Here is a 22838-nt window from a genome sequence, read left to right on the forward strand (position 1 = left end):
TCAGGTGCCCTGGGCCATCATCTTCCAACTGGAGATGTGGCTGTTCCTGAGTGATCGCGCGCGGGAGCGCACGCATGGGGCAGCGGGACAGATGACCCAGGGCAGGCACGTTTCCCGGGAAGGGAAACAGCAGAATCGGGAGACATTCGCTGGGCCTAAAAAGAGAGAGAGTGGGAAGGTAGGAGGTGATGAAAGTAAAGGAGGCCCAGACAGGAAACCTGGAGGGAGCAGAGCCGCCTGGCTGAGGGGCTGGGGGAGGGAAGGGGTGGTCAGTGCGGAGAGCCAAGGCAGGGGATGGCACGGCTCAGATCAGGGGTGCCCGGGGCCCAAAGGACTGAGATTTGCCTTGACACTGGAAACTGTGGTCTGCACAAGCAAAATCGGGCATCCTTTAAATCAGCAACTCCCAGCTTTCTTCACTTCAAACCCAGTGTCACATTTTACAGGGTGGCCCAGAAGACACGCCAGCCTACACACAGAAAGCATAAAAAAGAAGCCTCTCCGAACAGTTTTTACCTTTGCAAGGTGCCATGTACTCTGTTATTTTCCATGTGGTTCTCTTCCATTTTTAAAAACTGCCAGTGCAGTCCACTGGATTGATTTCATGTAGAAATAGAACCTGGTTTGAAAGTGCAAGGGAGGAGATGCCCCAGCAGATGCGAGTAGATGGGAGCCAGGCCAGTAACACCCCCCCACCCCCGCCCCCGAAGCCTCAGGGTAAAACTGTGCTAGTTTAACAGTTTCTCAGATTGGCAGTGGTCCAAACGTTTAAACATGGATAATTATTGAGGCAAGCCATTTTCCGGAGGACAGGAATACCTTAAGGGTCTGGAGAGAGACAAGGGCAGCCCCAAGTCTCCGTTTCTGAGAAGAGAAGCAGGACCTGCCAGCCAGAGAGTTGTGGCCACTGGTGCCAAGAGCAGGCACAGGGTGAGCTCCCTGACAGAAGGGTTGGTCACAGGGCCCCGTGGGGAAACAGAGGAATGGCAGCTTTTTCTGAAGAATAAGGTATCATCCAACAAAATATCCGATGAGAGTATCTATTTCATCTCACACTTCCCAGAAGAGATGAGTAGACGCAGTATCTGGCGGCCTGTCCTTTGGAAGATTTGGGGAGTGAACCTTCGGTTGAGGCTGTGGAGTGGCCGAGCTGAGGCCTCTGGACGTTCTGGCTCAGTCTAGAGGACCACGCCCTTCCAGGGTGGGGCAGTTTGGTACAAGATTGGGGCAGAAGTCCAGTTTTCCTGCCTAAGCAAAGGGGTTTGGGTTTAGGTATGCTGCACCCACCCACAAAGCGGCTAAAACATGATACATTTGCAGCATTTTCTGCCGCTTTTCAGTTAAAGATCTGGCATTTCAGCTACTTTGTTCGGTTCAGCAATGGGAAGGACAATGACATCCCAAGTGCCATCTGCCAACAGTGATGTAAGATATGTAGCTTTCGGAGATGTGCACCAGGTTAATGAAATACAGTAAAAATGGCGTGAAGTCGGACCTCTTAAACCTGGGAGGGTGGCCCTCTAGCGGCAGCTGAGGCATCTCACACCACCGTGCAGAGAACAGGGCCAGCACTCCAGGAGCTCCAGAACATGTCTTTTTAATAGAATTAAAATCTTATTCTGTCCTGCCCTGGGGTCCTTGTGGATTGGGCGGTGCCCCGGGCCGCAAGAAAAGCCTGGCTGCTCCCCAGGCAGCCTGAGGGAGGGGAAGGGCCTTGGACGAGATGGGATGGCCAGAGCCCCACTTAATGATCATATATTAGCTAAGAGATTAATGTCCCTACCTCCCACCAAACTGTTAAGCCCCCAGGAGTGGGGGGGATGCATGAGCTTTGCTCCCCACTGCATCCCTGGGAGCAATGCAGTCTGCCTACAGTAATCTCCATCAACATGCAGGGTGCCTGGCTGGCTCAGTAAGAGCATGTGATTCTTGGTCTCAGGGTCATGAGCTCCAGCCCCATGTTGGGTGTGTTACTTGAAAATAAATAAATAAAATGTAAATAACATGTGAATGAATCAATTCAATTCTAGGTTTTGGGTTTTCCCCTGTGAATTGAGGGGCCACACCAGACATCAGAGGACCCTGGCATTAATATTGGATTCTAGCATTCTTGCTGCCCACAGGAACAGAGACGAGGGGGGCGTGGGCCGCTGTGATTCCGGTTGGTTCTCTGCTCCCCCGGCCAGGGAGTGTACATAGAGCAAGGTGCCCTGCTTCCAGAGTCAGCACTCACACTTGCAAGCATTCCCGCCTTCAAATGTACAGCTTTCCTCTGCAGGTGCAATGCTATCCAGGATGCACACTTGCCTTTTCTGATAGCACAAGAGTTGCCTTTCTGTTTGAGGCGTTAACCAGAGAAAGCTCAAAGCACGGCCACCGGCTTGCTTCCCTCAGCGCTCTGCGAACCGAGGCTCCCTGGTCTCAGGCAGGAAACACCAGATGGGAACCCAAAAAGCAGCTCCCATGACTACTGTCTGCTGTAAGGCCACTGAAATAGGACTGAGAAATTTCATCAAAAAATGAGGAATCTATACAGACCAGCGGCTTCCAGGCCAGCTAGTTTGTAGAAAATATTAAATTAGAATGGCTTCAGGCAGGGAATACACTTTCCAGTAGTCCTTAGCTCCCTCCACCGGAAGGAGCACGGCAGAGTGGTCCTCATCACCCGTGTCCAGAGGGGCCCGGCCTCAGCTCCCACACCTCTCCCTCCGCCTGCCCCTGCCCCCCGCCCGCCACCGGAGAAGCCTCTTCTCGAGGTGTGCCCAGAGTGTGTGCTGGAAGTGCAGATTACTAGGCCTGCCCCAGACCTGGGCAGAGGAGCCCGGGGTCTGCATTTAAACCAATTTTTCTTCACACTCAATTTTGAAAATCACTCGTAGAAACAACTAAAGTTTAGATAACCTAGGGGCACCTGGGTGGCTCAGTCAGTGAAGCGTCTGCCTTCGGCTCAGGTCACGATCCCAGGACCCTGGGATCGAGTCCCGCATCAAGCTCGCTGCTCGGTGGGGAGCCTGCTTCTCCCTCTGCCTGCCGCTCCCCCTGCTTGTGCTCTCTCTGACAAATAAATAAAACCTTTAAAAAAAAATAAAGTTTGGATAACCTAAATCTGATAGCAATAAAAATAGTTATGCATGTTTGAAAATCAAGAGAACCTTAAAAGCCAAGCTGTGTTTTAATAATTTTCATTTATTTTACAATTTAATTTAAATCTAGAATATTTTACTTTTCATACAAACTTAATTTTAAAAAACAGTCACTTGCTATTTTACATACAAAAGACTCAAAACGAAAGCCTTCATCTGGAGCGACTGCAACTCCATGCTCCAGCCCGGTGCTCGGGGCAGCGCAGAGGGGAGCTGCCGGGCAGCAGTGACCTCGGGAGCCCCAAACACCCCCAGTCCTGCAGCACCCCCTCCAGGCACAGGACCTTTCCTGAGGGTTAGTTTTTCCCCCAACACAACTCCTGTGATTATATCTAAGGGTTGAAATCTACCTTAGGACTGACAGTGCTTTTAGAAAGACTAAAACACAGAGGACTGTGTTCTCCTCAGAACTTGAGAAGTGGAGAATCCATGTTTTCCTTGTCAGCCTCGGGACTCAGCTGGATCAGAGGAGAAGCCAAGTCTATCAGCTGCAAGAGAGAAGCGACGGGAGGTGAGCGGCGTGGCTACGGTGCCCCTCGCAGACCGTCAGCTCCCTACAGACCCGGCTGCCCTCGAGCACTCTCTGCCGTGGCTCAGCGCCACGAACCGCTCGGGAAACCTGGCTCAGGCATGCTGACGTTGCAAGTGTCACGTCTAAGAAGCTGGAAGGAGGAAATGTCACGTGGCACTCTGAGTTCCCTTGTCACACAACAGGCACTGGGGGACCTGGAGTGGCGGCGATGTGACACCCTGCCCTCAGAGAGCCCCGGGCTTCCCAGGCACGATCCCGTAGCAGGACCGGGTGAATTCTAAGCTCATGCCACCAATGGAGTGTGCCCTGAGCCATGTCACTTTAGAAACCTCACTGGCCACGCTCAGGGGCACCGTGAGGCACCCTGGGATGAGGAACAAACCAAGAACGGAGACCACGCAAGGCGAGGCCACCATGGAGCCTCCTGCTGCTTCTCACCTGCCCCACCTCCTGTGCAGGCTTGGACGCAGTGCTTCTCTTCATGTCCGGAGTGTTTATCAGCAGGTCGATCAGAGGTCTACTCTCAGATCCCACAGCCAAGTGTGCTTCTGGACTATTGCAAAAGTCAATGAGAGGGACGTCGATGAGGGCCGTGCTTTCCACTTTCGGAGTGATGGCAAGTTGATCCAGTTTGATATCCACGAGAATAGCCTAGACGAGAACACAAGACTTAAAGGCAAGTCTCGTATCCTTTTGTTGCCCCATGTTAAGGAAACAGGAAACCCAGGCAAGCATGGGCCTTTAGGGGGAGAGCTGGCTGTGTGCACGGGCTGAGTTCTCTCCTCTCTGGTCGCCCCCCGCACTGCCCCTACCCCCATCCACCTCCCTCTGGCCAACAGCCCACACTGGAGCTCCCAGCGACCCTCCCACTGCTGCCCTGCTTCCCCCTTCCCGTCCTCTGAGCCCTCGCCCTCTCTGGTCAAGCATAGGGGGAGGGGTGTGGCTTCTGTCCCTGCTAGAGGCTGGAGGTCCTCACTCCCGCCTGGCACGGCTGGCACTGGAGGGCCCAGGGATGACGGATCAAGTCCTGGAGAGTGACTCTGGGGACCACCGTGCTGAGTCAGCCCGCGGCATCCGGGGCAGATTCCGTTCATCCGGGTAACACAAGTACCTCACTAGCAGAGGTATCTCCAGGCGGCGGGGCTGCGTCCAGCTCTACTTCTGTGCTGATCCCTCTTGAAAAAGTCAAGTCACTCTTTTCTGGAGAAAAGTGAAGTGCCTGCGGCACGGCCGATGGAGGGGAGAAAGGCCCGTCAGGCGACGAGTCCTCGCACCTAGAGGCAGCCTTGCTGTTGCCCCCCCTCGTAGGTGCAGCTCTGCCAGACAGAAAAACAGAAACTCTTAGGAGGGCTTTCTGTGCGTGTTAGCTTGTTGGGCTGGTTCTCGTTCTGGAGGAGGCGTGTCGTGTGGGGCAGGGCACCCTGGCCTTCGTTGCAGCTCCGTCCGTGACAGCTCTGCCCGTGAGCGAGGCCCCTTCCCACCTTAAGTTTCCTTGTAAATAAAAATAAAAAAGGATGGAATGGTCTCTGAGGTCCTTTCGGCTCTAACACTTTGCCAGCCTGCTGTCAACACGGGCCTGTTTTACTCCCCTTTCCTGGGGAATCCCGTAAGCGGACAAATACTCCACAATTGGCAGCAAGGAGAGAAATGCTCTGAAGAAAATCAAGCAGGAAAATGGAAGAGAGTGACCGGGTGGGTAGGTGGGGCTTTCTGGAAAGGCCCGAGTTGGCCCTTGAACTTGGACTTCAATTGTGGAGGGGCAGAGCATTCCGGCGGAGAGGATGGCGGGACGGGCCTATCTGCCATGCGGTGAGCGGGCATCGTGGTGGAGCAAAGTGATGGGGAGAGAGGCGAGAGGAGACGGGAGAGGCAGGTAGAGCAGATGCTCTAGCGAATTCAGAGTCTGTTTCCCAGGAAGCCTGAGTGTGGTCACCCCTGACCAAGACCCTAGCAGCCGGACCACAGGACTCTCCCGGGGACCCAGTCGCAAAGACCGCACCAGACCCCAGAGCTCTGGATCTGAGTGCACCTTACTGAGCCCTGTGTCCAAGGTGTCCTCCCAGTGAGAGGCCGCGGCCCACAGAGATGCGGGATCAGGGCAGACGCTCTCCCTCCTTGCCCAGCCCAGCAGCCCAACCAGGACAGGACGCTCAGTGGGGACTATGATGGCGGAACGAGCAGGTGCCCCCTCCCTCACTTCAGAGGGCCACTGACAGGCTCCTGTGGCCGTCACTGAGCAGACGTGATGAACCTCGGCCTGGCTGGTTCCCGACAAGTGATTCACCCACCAGACCAGGCAGCCTTGCCAGTGCAAGAATCACCTGGGGTCTCGGGAATCTCAGACAAACTTACCGCAGCCTTTACCTCTTACCTCACTGAAGACTTTTTCCGGGGCTCCGAAGAAAGCCGCCGAGCAGACAAACACAGGGGTGAAGCCAGAGCTCTGGGCATAGTTTTAGGGGTCACCAATGGAAGGCCAGAGAGCCGACGGCTGGCAGGTGTGGGCAGGGCTGACACGTGCTTAGTAATAATGGGGGTCCTCGTACTGCTTACAAGACTCTGTGGGGCCGCCACTGATGAGCGTCTAGCAGGAGTGCTATGGACAATCACCCTAGAAAAACAAAATTGGAGTCTTCAGCAGACATGACCAAAAAAAATATATATATATCCATTCCACCAATATGCCAACACAGTAAAAAGTCCTATGATTTCAACACAAAAGATTAAAGCCCGCGAAGCCTATTGGAGGTCTGTTCTGGGAAGGAAGGGCTGCCCCTAGCCCCCTGGGAGGCCCTGGTGTGGGTTTCTGGTTCCTTAATGAGTGGCCTCTCCACCCTTCTAGTAGGTTCTGACCAAACGTGATGGCACCGTCTGGGTGGCGCTGTGCAGACGCATTGTGTGGGAGGTTCAGAGGACATCGAAAAGTCACCTTCTGATGGGATAGGTATTTCCAGAAAGAAATGCAGACCCACAGTGGGGCCTGGCCTGGGCTCATGAGCGTGTCCACTCATTCCCAGTGGTAAGGGCATCTGAATCACATGTGAGCACACATGAGTGAATCGGGGCAGCTGCTGATTTCTCGCACGTCCCTCCTTCCAACCTTGGCAACGCATGCGGCTCCGACGGCCAGTGAATCCCGCCCATCTGTGTGGAGCCAGCTGCTATTTTTAAATAAATAAGTCAAGGCTGTCCTCCCAACATGGCGCCCACAGGAGAGCCGCGGATGACACTCCAATCGTCAAGGACAATCTTTACGTGCTTCCAAAAGAGTCTGAAAACAAACTTGAATTAACTGCAAAACTGAATCATTCCAGTGGCACCGGCAGGAGGGTGAGGCGCTCTCAAGTCAAGCAGCCGCTCTCTGCAAAGTTCTGGAACCACTGGCTTACTCCCTCTACTGCTGAACTCCAGTGAGAACAGATAAAAATGCAAACAAATATGGTCTTCAGAGGAACCCTGGGAGGCAGGAACTACTGTCCTGTTGCACGGCTGGAGCACCGAGGCACAGCAGTAAAGTGAGGCAGCCTGCAGCCGTCTGCGTAGGGGTGTGACGGGAAAGACTCTCAGCACTGCTAACGCTGTAAGGGGAAGCGTGGGTCCAACGCAAGGAGCACCTCCCAAGTTCACAGTCAAGTAAATGAAAGGCCAGGGTCATGGAAAGATTCGCGGACGGCACAAGGCCAGTCTGTGCAGAGCCGGCATTAGGGCCCCTGCTCCGGTGTCTGAGCCATGGCTTGTCTTACCACCCTGTCCCACACCTCCCCACCCCACCCCACCCCGCCCACGTGCAAAGCAGCACTCCCATCCTGGCTGCACGCAGGCCCCGGAAACGCTGCTCCCCTGGGGGAGCGTCCTCACTGCTGCCCCCACGCGCACATTGCGCAGAGTGGAGAAGAGCTGGCACAGGAAGCCCAGAGAGCCAGCCGGGCCAGGCCGTCGCTCTCTGCCCGCAGTAGGTGGCAGTAAAGGGTGGCGGGGGGAGGACAGTCACCAGCCTAGGCCTCACGTGCGTGTGTGCCCGCGTGTGTGCGCGTGTTCTCACTGTCCGCAGCGTCTGCTGTGCTGGGTGCGCACCGTCCCCACTGCGCAGCTGAGGAAATGTTCGGTCAGGAATGTCCAGGAACTTGCACTAGGTCACAGGCCAGGGACGGCGGAGCTGGGATTCAAAACCAAGTCTGACCAATGACACCACACCGGGTTTTCGCCCGTGGCACAAATGAGAGCCTCCTTTTACAACATATGGGGGTGGACGTTTCCGCCACCAGGTCAGGCCTGAGAGTCGGCACGTTACACCACAGGCCGCAAGTCTGTGACTATCGCGAGGTGGATGGAAGTGATGCTTGCCCTTGGGAGCCCAAGCCACACCCCGACAGACCGGGGCTCAGGCCACGTGGGGCCAGGCTGTGGGGTCACCACACACATGCTTGAAATGCTCTGAGAGGCGGCCAGTTTCCTTCTCAGAGTGACCTAAAATCACAGGACGCGGTGACTCCTCACCTCCCCGCCGACGTGCAGGACTGTGGCCTCTGTGCCCGACAGGACTTCGGCGTTGCGCTGTCCGGGGGCTCACCTGGGACAGGAGAGAAGCGTGTGCAGTCAGTCACATGTGGAGCAAGTGATAACCCCACCATCTGAGGCTCTTCACCAGGGGCAACTCTCCTCAAACACTGAAGGCTCCACTGCGGGGCCCGTTCACATTGTCCCCGTGTCCCCTCGACAATGACAGCTAGTGTCATGACCACACGTGCTCGCAGCCAGAGGGGGCACGCTGCCACCGTCACAGAGTGGGGTGTTCTGAGTAGTGTGGTGGCTCCCCGCAGCCTCGCCAGCCCCGACTTTATGGGAACAGTCTGACCCAGGGCAAATGAGGAGAGGAGCTCGTGAGACAGCCGCGTCCCTGACACTGTGAGGAAAGGAGAAGCAGATTCCAGAAGAGCTGCGCGTGCCATTAAGGGCACAGAATGGGCACCAGACGGTAGCAGCCGACAGGCAGCGGGATTGCTACAAGTCCTGTGGCATCTGCAGCTCGACAAGACCAGCAGACAAATGTCGTTGGAGGAAAGGCAGCCAGAGGCACGCCACGGCTTTGAGCATCTGGCAAAAAAGGAAGCAAACACTGCTGAACACAGTCCGCGCACCCTGTGCCATGAGACACCCCTGAAGAACCCGTCTTTGCGAACCCACGGAGCTGTCTGCTGGAACCTACACTTTATCTCCAGGTGTGGCTTTTCCCTGGGGATCCCAACTCACACATTCAGAAGCCTGCTCAACACGGCCCACGGGAGCCCCGTGGCACCTCCAACTCGACAGGTCCAACCTGGGCCCGGGGGCTCTGCCCCAGGCCTGCTCTTCCTCGAGCCCTCCCCTGATGGTGGCAGCACCCGGGTGGCCTGCGGAGGCCCCTGTCCACGCTGCCGCATGCTCCCCCACCACCACGAGCTCTAGTCCACATCACGGCAGGGCTTCTGCGGGGCTCTCCCAGCTTCCATGCTTGACCACAAGGGCCTGCTCGTCCCTCAGGGGAGGGATCTGCCGAAGGCCTGAAGCCCTGTCCCGTAGCACCCCCCGCACTGAGAATTACTCCGAACCATTCCTCGGTCACGAGGTGCTATGTGAGCCGGCCCCCGGCTGCCTCTCGGCCCTCACCTCTCACCTCGTTCACTAACTTGGCTGAGGTTGCTAGTGTTTGGTCAATAGCCACTCTCCTCTCAGTAGGAAACGTTCGTGAGGCGGAAGACAACATGTCTCAGCATCCCTGGCAGGCGAGCAGGTCACATGACTGAGGCTTGAGCCATGGGACGGAGGAGGAAGTGGCACATACAACTTCCGGTAAGATCCTTGCTCCTCCTCACCTACCCCATCTTCACTGCTGGCAGGTGGGAAGGCTGGAGCGGGAGCAGCCGTACTGGAGCACGAGGAAGAGGAACTAATCATGGCAGAACAAGACAGAGGAGGCCTGGGTCCTCCAAAGGAGGCTTCTGGACATAAAGGCCACCTGTGCCGGCCGGCGGTGCTGGAAACTTCGAACGGCTGCCTTTTTGGAAAGCACATCCACTTGGCAGAGGCTACAACTACCGTGCCCCTTGAGTCCACTCTGTACAACGTTCACATTATACACATTTCTTAGGTCAATTTACCTCGACCAAACACCCACCATGTCGGTGCAGGTGGGGAGAGGCCACGCCAGGCCGGCAGTCTTACTGATCGGAGCAGGCTGGGGGGCAGACCTAGACAGGTGGGAGCTACAGAGGAAGAGCTTGAGAAATGGAGAGGGAGTCCGAGACCCTGGCTGCGCAGGAAACAGCAGCACGTGTGCAGCGTGAGACTCTGAAAGGCCAAGATGAAGACGGCCACCGGGAACAACTGCTACCACTTGCACAAGGCTGGGGGACCACCACGTCCATCTGGCCAGATGGGCACACAGCACGTTCGGCAGGGACTCCGCCAGACCACGTGTCTGAAGCAGGGCTGCCCGGTCCCGAGGGTAAACGGCTACTCAAGACCTGCACCATCAAAGCTTAAAAAGAATCCTCAAAAGGATCAAGTTGACCCACAATTAAATGCCTTCCAGGGCAAGATTCAGCTCCTTAAAGCAGGACAACAAAACCCAGATATTCAAAAATTCTGAACTTACACCGTCTAACAGATGATCAACAATTATTAAACATGAGAAGAAACAGAAAAATGTGACCATCACCGGAAAAAAACTTAGTCGCTAGAAATAGACCCCAACGTGACAGGAAAAATGGCATTAGAAGAAATAGAGTTTAGAACAACCATCATAAATACGTTCAAGATTTTAAACAAACACTGTTAGGACAAAGATGGGGAAACTATAATATCAGAAACAGAAAATTAACTGGATGGGCTTAACCGCAGATTAAACACACGGCCAAGAAAGATGTGAACGCGAAGACATGACCTTGAAACGTCCAAACTGAAATACAAGAAAAGGTGAGGAAACCCCCAGCCTCCAAGACCGACAAGACCACATCAAGAGGTCTGTAATACTTGTAATTAGAGTCCCAAGAAATGAGAGGAAGCAAGAAAAAAGATCTGAAGAAAGAACAGCTAAGTTTTTTTCCCCAGAATTAATGCAAATATCAACCCACAGATCAAAGTGGCTCAGGAATCCCCAAGAAGGATGAACCCAAAGAAAGCCACCTCGAAATTCCTAATAATCAAAATGCTGAAAAGAAAAAGAAAAATTTCTGGCAGCAGCACAGGAACAGTAATGGGACAGAGGGGAGTGACTGTGAGACAAGAATGCCACTGAGTTCTCGTCTAAACTGGCGCAAGCTGGAAGATGCTAGAACACCTTCAAAGAGCTTTAAGGAAAGAGAAAGCCAAAACACCAGCATCACCAAAACAAACACTTTTTGAAAACCTTATGTAGAATCTGTTCAATATTTTTAAAACGAGAAAAATGACCCACTCCTTACCAGTAGCAAACTTGGGGACCTTAAATTGACTTGTAGGGGTGGGCACAGCCCGAGTCCTGCAGAGTAGGGAGGAGTTACGCCTTGCATTCCAGGCTGTACTCAACTGACAGGACTGTGACCAGGCGGAGCCGGAGCTCAGCCCTGGGCCTCCCCGTTCTGGCGTCGGGGCTCCGTCCAGAGCTGCTGGGGTGGGTGCCTTGGCCGGCTCCGCCATCACCTTGGCCGCGGTGGCCCACCTGCTCTCCCAGCAGGAGGTACCCGCAGGGCCCGCCTGCAGAGTCTGCCACGGCGTGGCAGGTCCCGTCCTGCCTGACGGGCTGCTGTTCGACAGAGGCGGGGAACTGCCTGCAGAAATGCTTGTGGGTTCACTGGATCTAGCTGGAAGAGGAGACACGAAACCTGGTTATCACTCAAGCTCATGTTATTTTTAAATTATGAAGTTACTTACTTAACAAACACCTAAAAAGTTTTCAAGTGAAGAAAATCATTTATTTTGATCACGATGATTTCCATATGATAAAACATAGGACCAGGGAGCAACATTCCGTATGTCCGTCAGGTAATGTCCTCAAACACAGGACAAGCTTGGTTGCTCTTGGCTTAGCTGAGTGTGTTCTAAGGTACGAATTCTAGACACATTACCAAGATGCATATAAGTATACGTCAATTTAAGCTCTCCCGTATTCTCTGATTTTGTCAGCAGCACGCATAGACCCTGGCCGAGTGGCCACAAGCAGACAGTGTAGTCACGCGCCCCACCCCTCTGGTCTGGGAGGTGGGAAGGGGACAGGGAGAGAAAGAGCAGTCATAACCGGTTGGTTCCTTCAAATCCCAAGGAGGTGGGGTCATAGCAACCACAGGCACTATTGAAAACAGAAAGCTAAACCCGGGTGGAAAGTACTCAGGTGCCAATATGCCCACACCGATGTCAGTCTGGGAAGACGCCTACAGAAGAACTTGGAGAGAGAGGCTGATACCAGAGCTCCTACGACACAGCGTGCACAGGCTCGACAGCGCTCTTCCCCCAAGCTGTCCCATCTGACCTGGCCAGCCCCGACCGCGCACAGCGCAGAAGGACACACACACACACACTGTCAGGCCCACTCAACGTCCATCTCGCAGCCTTTACAAGAGGCAGGACTGCAGCAATCCTCAGGACAAACGGTGCTGAGGCCCTGCACATGGCAGCCACACAGACCTCACCGCCCCTCATCTGACAGAAGCCCCTTTCCCCGATCACGGGCCATGCACCACAGAGGCTGGGGTGGGCCCGTCGTGCACCCCTTCTAAAGCCCGTGACAGCACGGCAGGGGAGGCACCGTCCTGCCATCCGTCCAGTTACGGAAACAACTTCAGGTCTCTTCACCACCACCGGGCAGTCGGGACTCCAAATCACATCAGTCTGATTCCAGAGTTGAACGCCTGTCACATTTTGTGAACAAAATCCACATACGTCTACAAAGCAAATAGCAGAGGACTAGAGGGGTGAGCCCTGAAGGGACTGGAAGGCCTTTCCCCCAGCGCACTAGGGCTTCTTCCCTTTACCACTAGATGGTGCCCTCGGCTCGCTAAGAAGACAACGTACCCTGAATTTCATCGGGTTTGGGTGTGGGGATTTAAATAAACGCCAAGTTTACAAGGGTCATATGCCCTAAATTATCTGGAACAGTCCTATTTTTAAAACCTGTGTCTGATTACACATCCATAGGTTGGTCTCCACATCCTTGTGTGTTCGTAGGCTCCTGGAACATACACCAGTTCTGGCCCTGAGTGGGCCACCCTAAACTAAAACCCCCTGCCTGAGAGCACCTCTCCTCACAGGAAGGGGAGCACCGTGAGGGCAGGGACTCTGCCCGACACAATAGCCCCTGCCCCACGCCACAGCAAACCCTCCAGAACCTTCTGCGGAGTCTAAGTGGTTCTGTGGAAACGGTCTCAGAGGGACAGATAGCACGCTGGGCCTGGCCTCGCTAGGCATGGGTGGGTCTGGGCACCGAGATTCCGACTGGCCTTACCCCTGCTGGCTGCTGGAGAAGCACACGTGCTGGAAATCACAGCTGAAACGGACCCCGAGGAAGAGGACTTTCTTGAAAGACCACCAGCATAACCAGCTGGTTTCAACAGGGTTTTCTTCAGCCCCAACTGAAACAGTATGTTATAAAAAACAAAAACAAAAACAGGAGTCATCAAAGAGTTCATGATCTACCCATTACTTTTTAATGCAAAAATAGGGTTTTAAAATAATTGCTAATAATTTAATAATGATCATCTTGAATGTAAAGGAAAAGGCCAAGCAGTACTGCTCACGTGTAATCTTCAAAGCCTTGCATGGGAAACACCTGGGACCTTGCTGAAATGCAGATTTCTAGGCTCCAAGCCCCACCCCCAGAGTCCAGAGCGGTAGGGCCCAGCTTCTGGCAATCTTAACAAGTACTTCAGTGGCTCTTACGCACAGCTCAGTTTAACCACAACGCCAGGAAAGAAATGGCAGAGCTGTGGCGGTTGTCTCCATGCCTGTGAGCTGCGGTGTCAAAGCACTGACATCCCATCTCGTCTGTGAGGGAAGCAGGGAGCGGCCCAGACACCCAGATGCCAACCTCCCCCAGTCCCCAGAGCCCCACTGCATGTCAGGCTGTGCTCGCTGCCTTTCATCAAGCTGCCTCACACCAATCCCATTTTCAACCTTCCTAAACTTGATTTTAGTCCAAGACACGTTACACGTATAGAGAGCTGCCCCCTTATTCACTTTGCTCACGGCCACACCCGCCCACAGCCTGGCAGACCCACCTTGTTTGGAACTGGGAGCGATCGCTTGCCTTGGACCAAGCGGCTTCCACCAGCTGGCAAGCTAGCGAGCTCCCGGGCGGCGCTGGATTTGTCAGGGGGCACGTCCCTGTGGGATTCCTTCTCACTGAAGACTTTCATATTGGAAGGACTGGCTGGTATCCTTTTCATAGGCTGAAAATTTTAAGATGAAATGTGAGAACGGTCTGGTCTTTAACAACGTACAGAAGCACCAAGGCTTCCACGCAGCGCGACCGCAGCCCATCTCTGTTCCCCATGCCGCACACGCTCCTCCCTTCACCAACTAGACTGAAGCCAATAGAGCAGCTCGCTTCCTGCACCAGATCACACAGACAAAAACAATGATGGCATCTGCTTCCTCACGAAAAACAATACGAAGACAGATCGTTAACAGGAGAGACAGCCTCTAAAGCTAGTCCTCAATCAGGATTCGTATTTAAGGATGTGATAATGAGGAAACTGGTTCTAGCAACAAAAATTTTAAAATGCTGTATGGAAAGGAATCCCTCAGTAAAAGGTCATTTGTTCTAGCAGAGACGCTGCTCAGTGGTAATAAATCTTCTTGGAAGAGTACTGGCAGCCGTTTCTGTCTGGACAGCAGAGTCAAACAGAGAGTACATTTCTGACAACAGATACAAGGGCACTCACGGACCTAACCCGTGCTTACATAGAAATAACCCTTATAACAAGGCCTGCTATTAAGAAGCAGTAGCAGCTCATAAAGTCACAGCACTGAAACGATAGCTTTCTTTTCCCTTTACAGCATTTTTAAATTGCGACATGCCTCACGTAACATAAAACGCACCATGTGAAAGTGTACGTGCCGGTGATTTTTAGCACGTTCAGTGTTGTGCAACCGGCATCAACCCAAGAACATTCTTGTTGTCCCTGAAGGAAACTGCTAGGCATTAGCAGTCACTTCCCACCCCTGTCAACCTCCCTGCCTAGACAGCCACTAACCTACTCCCCTCTCTACAATTTGCCTATCGTGGTCCCTTCCTATAAATGGGAGCGTACAATATGTGACCTTTCGTGACTGGCTGCCTCCACTAAGCATGTTTTCAAGGGTCATCCCTGCTATACCACGTTATACTATGTACTGCATTTCCTTATTGCCCGAGTCCACCTGTAACCCCTACCTGGGTCCACATACTCCACACAAGACCCATGTCACTCATTCTACACACATCACTTTCAGAAATTTACATCCCAATGGTCTCCAGCAAAGGGAGTTTGTATGATTAATGGAACGGCCCCAGCTATTTAGGGGAAGAGACAGCCAGCATGCCTCCTGTCCAGGCTTCAGTGTGGCAGACAAGCTTTGAGCTTGGAGCAGCTCTGGGTTCTGAAGGCCAGGAGTCATGCAGTTCGTGAGATATGCTTATAGAGGGAAAAGGACCTCTTACGCCCTTGCTGGGTGGTTTGCACTGACCCAGACCTGCTCAGACGCCACAAAGCACTATTCCTCCATAACTGGCTCAGAGAGCGGAGGCCTGGGGCCTGGGTTAGCAGTGGAGCTGAGAAAGGGCACACAGCAGGCTCCAACCTGCTGCCTCGCCTCAAATCAGGAGCTTCCTCCCCTGAGCAGAGACACGTCAGCAAAGCCTGGAAGCAGCCACCCTCTGACACCTTCCCCTACCCGAGTGCCCTGCCCTGCAAACTTCCAGGAGCCCCAGTGCACCAGAGCTGGCTAACCGTACCCCAAAGGCCTGCCTGCCCACTGCCACTTCCTAGGACAGCTCATCTGTTTAATTCCCGGGAGGAAAGAAACCTAAACAAATTCACAGCTAAGGAAGAGGCCTAGTGGCTGTTCCAGGAGGGGAGTTTTTGGAAGTTGCTTGTTAATGCACACGAAATCCCTAATAAGTAGAAAATCCAGTGTTGTAACAAAGCAAAAGGAAAAACTTCAAATGGCACTTAGCAGGAGGTGTTTTTAAGTCATCACCAGAGGAAGGTAGCCCTGCCCCCGTCCATATCCACCCCAAACCCAGCTCTCCAGGCTGTTCCTGCTCTTCTTGGACTTTCTTCTTCCCATGCTTCCTATGCTTCCGAGCCCTCAGCACAGCTACATTTCCAAGTTTCTCCCCGTCACGGTTTCCATCAAGGCCATAAACCAAATGGGCTAGAATGCAAGGGGGGCACCCAGCTCTGCAGACAGATGTTCTGGTATGTGCATGTGTCTACCTGCTCCATGGCCACATGAATATTTTTCCCTCTCACAGAAACAGCTCGGGGCCGCACCAGTTTGCTGATGACCTTCCTCTGAGTCCCTGCCTGGTCTGGAGGGTGAGCAGTCCTTGGTTCCACTGGCAAAGAAGAGCGGGGTGAGTGTGGCGGTCCCTGTGTCCGGGCGGGAGCGCTTGGGAGGGCCACGCCTGCGGGGGTCTGGGTTCCCAGAAGTGGTGGGCCCCTCAAGGGGCTGTCTGACAGGTAATAGGTCTCCCTCTTAAGTGACTTGGGGCTTTTCTTCATTTCATTTTCTTTCTCAAATAGGCTTATTTTTAATTTCGATTCCTGTATAAATCTTTCCACGCCCTGGCTCCAAAGGTCTTCAGCTGTGCCATCTTGGGCTGCCTTGTCTTTGCTCTTCCTCTCTATCTGTAAGGCCAGTAAGTGAGCTTCTTTATACACTTCCACGAATTTTTCCCCAGTGAGAGGACTCCAGGTGAAGTGACTTTCCGAGGCTGGCAGAAGAGGTTCTTCGGGAATGTGATGATTTAATTCCAAGCTGGCAGCAACACATCTTTCTTTATGCCCAACGGGTCCAAAGAAGACTTCATCATCTTCATTTGCACTATTTTAAATAAAAGGATTATTAATGACAATGGCATTTAAATGAAAGACTTTACTGAATGTGGTTAAACCCAAGGCAAGGGAAGAAAAGTCATCTGTTTACCTTGAAGAAGACAATGAAAGATCGAAGTCAAATTTTTCATCAGCCAAGAGAAGAATGTCTGGGGGGGAAAAGTCCAGCATTATTTGAGGGTTGGGTCTAACAAAGAGAAAACATTACCAGTCTCTACAGCTATAAAAACAATGACAAAATTTCACTCCCCAAAGTGTACCTTATCATTATTTTAACAGTCACATTATCATAGAGAGCTCTAGATTACCAAACTTTTTTGTTTTCTTTTTAAAATAGTATCAGCAATTCTGTGTTTGCTAAGCTGACCCAAAAGTCCAAGTCCTTATCTTTAAGGTGTAATCTAAAATGCATTCACCAAGTCATTCAACTAGTTTTTCAAAGCTAGTAAGTCATCGCCAGGTACAGACCATTTTCAAAAGACCACCTGCTTCAGGTCCCCCAGAATTAAATACCTTGCTTACAAACGACAGAATACCTACTCTTCTTTCAAAAACAAATTCGTATTATTCAAATGCACCACTGGGTCGCCAGTATTTGCTGACGTATTTGCTGACGACCATCTCTTCTTAGAGCCCACCTTGACATCCCACATGAAACTTCACTTTGTAACCCCATCCACACTTTCACCATAGTTCCTTCACCAGCCCCGCCTGTAAGCCTGACTCCCTCTGACAGGCTCCAGGTTAGTGGATCCTGGGGCAACTGCTCCCTCCCCTAGCTCCCACACCCCATCCACCCCCATTCCTCCAAAGGGGGAGGAGGGGCTCCGCGAATCACCTAGACCTGACCTCTGTCACTGAGCTGCCTTGCTGTTCCGTAATGTCCCTTTACTCTTCTGGGGCCCCAACTAGATTGTAAACTCCTCCAAGCCAGAAAATGTCTAACGCTCTCACAAATTCCCTTATGTCCAGCTAAGGGCCTGGACACTTGGCAAATAATTATCAAAATGCGCTGAGTGGATATTTCCATACTGTAAAGTTTATACAGCACTTTTACAAATCAGAGCTTATTTGATCCTAAAAACAATGGGGCATGCTTATCAAAATTATAAAAATTTAAAATATACTAATATCCTAATTAAGGCCTAATTAGTCACTTCAATTATTCTTAATTACCCAATCAAGGAAAAGGTAGAAAGCACAAATGCACAAATGAAATAAAGAGAAATAACCACAGAGAGGAAATTAAAAGATTCATAAGCTAGTCTGCTCAATTCCATGCACATAACCCTAAGAACTGGGCTGAAATGCACAATTTTCTAGAAAACACTATTTTTTGTATTTAAATTACTTAAGTGGACTTATTTATAAAACTGACTCCAGAAGAGAGAAAAAAATCTTAATAGTTCAATTATCACAAAATAACTGCACTAATTTATTCAAGAGCTCTTGCCATCAAAGGAGCACAAGTCCCAGACAGTTTCACAGGATAGTTCTGTCAAGTCTTTCAAGAATGTATCATTTCAAAATTATTCAGACTGTTCCACAGGATAGAAAAAAGAAACCTTTCAACTCACTTCTATGAAGCAAGCATAACCATACCCCGACCCTCTAGAGTTAGCTCAATAAGGAGGGCTCCAGACCAGGCTTGTAACATACAAATCCGAAATAGGAAATTAGGTGACAGAATCCACCAACACGTTAAAAAAAGAAGAAGAATATGTCATGACTAGGTGAAGTTTGTTTCAGGACTTCAGGACTGTAGGATGGTTTAATTTTACACAAGCCAGTAACACGACTGTTACATTACTAGATCTAAAAGGAAAGTCCTACATCATGTCCATCTACGCTAATAAGACATATGAAAAAATGGAACACACCTTGCTGACCTTAAAAGCTCTTTATAAAAAGTAATAGATACATAATAAATACACTTGACCATACAAGGAAAGTATCTATCTCCAGCCAAAAGCCAAAATTAGGTTTAATGGGATACTACCTGAAGCATTCATTCTAAAGTTAGGAGGAGCAAATACACTTTATCAGCACAGGCTAACTTATGCTGCAGTAACAAACAAGCCCCAAATCTCTAGCGGTGTATTTCTCACTCAAACTCTACATCTGCTGAGGCCTGGGCCCTGCTCCACGTCCTCCTCACTGCAGAACACAGGCAGATAGAGCCTGGTCTCTGTGCTAAACAAAGGGGAAACAGCAGATTCCATACTAATTCTTAAAGACCTAGAAGTGACACGTATCACAGAATTCCCATTTCACTGGCCACCTTTCAAGTCACTTGAGCCAAATCCAACTTCAAGTGCGCAGACAAGTACAATTCTACCATGTACCCAGGAGGAAACAAAAAAAGTTTCTAGAAAGGAGGGAAAAAAATAATGGAACCACTGATAAAGAGCACCAAAACTAACACCTATATGTAAATTAACTCACAAACCAGCATGAGGCTTAATGGAAATCTAAAGAGGGAATTCCATGAAAGCCAGGCACATGGCCGTGATGTCACGACAAGCCTGGGCACTGTTCTGGGCACACTGACCAATACAATCAGACAAGGGAAAGAATCTGGAGGTAAAAGTATCACAGTGTACAAATGTTGTGATTACAGACACAAGAAAATCAAATGAATACTATTACAAGTAATGAAAGACTAAAAGCAGGTGCCTGAGGACAAAATTATCACACAGTAATCAGCGGATTCATATCTACAAAGAACAGTTCGATGATACGATGGAAGAAAAGACCTCATTATAGTAGCAGCAAGAAACACCAAATACCTATGAATAAATCTAACAAGAAATATGCAAGACAGACATAAAGAAAACTTAGTAAAAAGTAGCACATCAAATTAAAGGGGGGAAACAGTATATTCAAAAGGGAAAACACATATAAAAGGAACAAGAAGGGGCGCCTGTATGGCTTAGTGGGTTGAGCGACTGACTCTTGATTTCGGCTCAGTCGTGATCTCAGGGGAAAGACCGTGCTTTAGACAAAAATGTGGGCAGCACTACAAAGCAGATGAGGTTTAAAGCCATGGGAATGTCTGAGAGCCCCTGAGGTGTGGGGGACACAAAAAACCCAGACCAAGTCCTGGGGATGATTAGCTTCAGAAGACAACAGAGGAAGAGGAGCCTGCAAAGAGATGGGTAAACCAGCCAGAGAGGTGGAAGGATTCGTATTTGCGTCAACGATGAGCATGAACGCATGGACAGCAGGCACAAAGTGAGGCTATGAAGGGGGTGGTGACAGAAGGGATGAAGTCTTCAAGAGCAGCCAGTGCAGATTCTGCATGCCCATGGAAGGGACTTGTAACTGAAAGTGAGGATATAACAGAAAGGAGAAAGGGGTGCAGCAGCAAATACTTTTTTCTAGATACAACAAAGAAGTGATGAAACTGGCAAAGTCCCTAGGACCGTTTTAGCAGAACGGAAGTGCCAAGGATCAAGGATACCCAGTCCACTGGCCTCACGAGGATGTTGTGAGGAGCAAAGGATACAAGGCTGTCAATATGCTTTAGGAGAAAAATAAGAGGGTATGATCCTTCACTCATCTCCTGAGGCTGTACTCTCACCCTGACGCTCAAGCCAGACAGGGACAGGACAAGACCCGAAAGTCAGGAAGATTCTAAACAAACCTTAGCAAACATAAACCAGCAATGAACACAAACAGGTAACATCAAATTCGATCCCACTAGTATCTGAGTGCCTACGAAGTGCCAGGCAGTGCTCTTGGCACTGGGTATACACAGCAAGTCGGACTGGAAAGAATCCCTGCTATGATGGACATCTGAAGCTGGGGGGAATGGGAGGCAGAAAACCTAAAACTAAAGAAGCTAGATGGATGCAAACACCTTGAAGACAGGGACCATGAGCCTCACAGGCACAGAGCAGAGGGCGGGCGCTGAATAAACACGAGACTAAGTTCTCACACCAGCATTAACTCGACCTACATCTTCACCGAGCTCCCTGAACTACGGCGCTGCCCCGACAACGACGTACCATCCTCCTTGGGGACATCCATCTCTGCTTCTCCTGGCTGGCTGGCTAGCTGGCTGAAGGCGCGTCGCCGGTGTGTCCTCCTTCCACGGCGAGGGCTGTCAGGGAGTCACTGCGGGGAGGACGGGGCCAGCAGGTAAGCAGATGTCGGGGCCCAGGCCCCCCGTTCCGCCACCCCTCCCCCCGGAGAAGGCCGGTGCGGGTGTGCGCCGCTGCAGCCCCGACCGGAGCAGAGCGAGCGGGCGGCCGCGGCCAGGTCAGGGAGGGGAATGGCGGCCGGAGGCCACGGGAGGTGCAGCCGAGACCCTCTGCGCCTCACTCCCCGGGGCCGCGCGCCCCCAAGACCGGAGCTCCGGGGGCCTGATCAGGACTATACTCCGCGGCCGAGCACAACGGAATTCCCAGCGCTGGGGGCAGCCCTTACCGAATGCGCGAGGGGACCCCGCCCGAGCCACTGCCCCCCTCACCCGAGCGACGGCAACACCCAGCGACCCCGCCCCGGCCTGGGATTTAAACGCGGCGCGACGGGCGCGTCGCGAGCCGACGATTGGCCGGTTTGAAGGCGCTCCGCAACGCCGCCGCGCCCGGTGCATCCTGGGGGCTGGGGGAGGAGCCGCCAGGAGGAGGAGCGCAGCTCGCGTGCGCAATGCCTCCGCGGGCAGGCGGGCTGAGCAAGGGGGTGCTTCCGCCCGGCTCCTGTGGTGGGTCCGCAGAGCGCCGTAGTGTGTCCCCGCAGGCTTGGCCTGAGGGTAGCTGCGCGTGCTAAGGGACGTGGTTCCGATCCCAGCTTTTTATCTGTAAATGCGGAGGCTTCATTTCCTAGCGTAAGGTGTTGATGGGAAGACCAAACGAAATAGGTGCACCTGTCTGCTTTGTAAAGCAGTACGCACCGGTTGCTGATACAGTAAGAAGACCCGGACCCTGCCCGGACCAGCGCACAGGGTGACGCCGGTTTGCGCCCTTGCAGCAGGAGAAGCTGAGTGGTGGCGGAGGACAGTGATGAGGATCTGAGCATGACCGGAGGTGGGGAAGCCTGCCCTGGGCTTTAGAGGCGCTGCGGAACTGGATTTGTTCTGAGGGCAAGATGGGGTGGGGGGGGGCTGGGTGCACAGGCTTTCGTGGCCAGGTGATGGGGTCTGCACGGGAGAATGCACACGTTGGAGCAAGATTCCTGATCTGAGCGACACGGAGGACGGACTAGTGAATAGGTCAATCAGCGGCAGCTTGAGACTGACCTCACTTGAGACTTGGACTGTGAACCAGCCACCCTCATGGCCTGGAGGGTGAAATGAGGGGCTCCGTTCAGGACAGTGTCATGAAGCCCTTGCTGTAGGTATCTAGGACTGGTGGTTGTAGGAGGATGCGGGAAGGAGGAGCTTGGGATACCCCATAGGGTGTTGTCTGGGAAGGTCTGAAGTCTGGAGGGAGAGCATCATTTTCAGGGATGATAATGAGCTATTTATTTGGGGCAGGTTGGGTAGAGAGCTGTCTTAGGGGGCAGCCATCCTGAGCCCAGGACCTACACCAAGAAGCCTTCTAGGCTGGCTGGCATCTGGATTCCTGTGTCTCTGGTTTCACACGACCCACACCAATCACCCCATGTTACTGTGATCCCTCTCCACTTCTGATCCTGAGTCCAGCTCCCCATGAGACTGTGAGCCCCTAAAAGGCAGGGTAGGGTCTTGGTCATGTGATGTCCTCCAGCCTCACACAGCCCAGCGATGGGCCCCAGGCAAGAGCTGAGAGAGTGGGCACTGGATATTGAAGGGGCAGGAGTTGGGGAGTGGGACTGGGGGGAGTCTAGCAGCTTGGAAGGAGCCCAGCCCACCCTCTGCATCCCCTTTGTCTTGTCCTGGCATCCCCACACCTCTTTTCTATCAAAGGGCTCCCTCTGTAGGCTTTGGCTTCCCACTGCACTCTGATGTGCCGATCCCCTGGACCCTGCCTTTCCCACCTAAGTCTCTGTCCATGGGATCCCTTCTGAATTCCATTGTCTTTTTTTTAAGATTTATGTATTTATTTGACAGAGAGCGCACAAACAGGAGGAGGAGCAAAGGGAGAAGAGAGAATCTCAAGCAGACTCCACGCTGAGCATAGAGCCTGA

At 52.2% G+C, this 22838-nt stretch overlaps 1 protein-coding gene across 6 annotated transcripts; it reads right to left on the reverse strand.

Annotated features, from left to right (window-relative positions):
* Nucleotides 1-3166: 3166 nt before the first annotated feature.
* On the reverse strand, nt 3167-21280 carry GTSE1 (G2 and S-phase expressed 1). Of its 6 annotated transcripts, none has more exons than XM_045779635.2 (12): nt 21202-21280; nt 20738-20846; nt 16819-16876; nt 16107-16716; nt 13905-14075; nt 13133-13259; nt 11118-11495; nt 8173-8245; nt 6047-6286; nt 4787-4991; nt 4114-4326; nt 3167-3631 (listed from the first exon to the last, which is right to left on the reverse strand). In XM_045779635.2, exons 2-12 carry the CDS (start codon nt 20757-20759, stop codon nt 3548-3550), a joined length of 2181 nt encoding a protein of 726 aa, XP_045635591.1. In that variant the 5' UTR covers nt 20760-20846; nt 21202-21280; the 3' UTR covers nt 3167-3547. The 6 variants fall into 6 exon arrangements, with proteins under 6 accessions (XP_045635591.1, XP_045635593.1, XP_045635592.1 ...); XM_045779637.2 differs by having other exon boundaries at nt 16164-16716; nt 21159-21213; XM_045779636.2 differs by having other exon boundaries at nt 4123-4326; nt 21159-21213.
* Nucleotides 21281-22838: the final 1558 nt, after the last annotated feature.

The sequence above is a fragment of the Ursus americanus genome, chromosome 17 (assembly GCF_024610735.1).
Source record: "Ursus americanus isolate L20-20 chromosome 17, mUrsAme1.1.p, whole genome shotgun sequence".
In the NCBI taxonomy this organism is placed as follows: Eukaryota; Metazoa; Chordata; class Mammalia; order Carnivora; family Ursidae; genus Ursus; species Ursus americanus.

Bases quoted from the DNA above. Each gene is read 5' to 3' on its own strand.
- GTSE1 (XM_045779635.2), bottom strand. From the start codon at position 20,759: ATGGATGTCCCCAAGGAGGATG. The intron at 4,992-6,046 runs GTAAGAGGTAAA...TCTGTCTGGCAG, and splicing joins CGGAAAAAGTCTTCAGTGAG to AGCTGCACCTACGAGGGGGG. The intron at 4,327-4,786 runs GTACTTGTGTTA...GTTCTCGTCTAG, and splicing joins GAGATACCTCTGCTAGTGAG to GCTATTCTCGTGGATATCAA.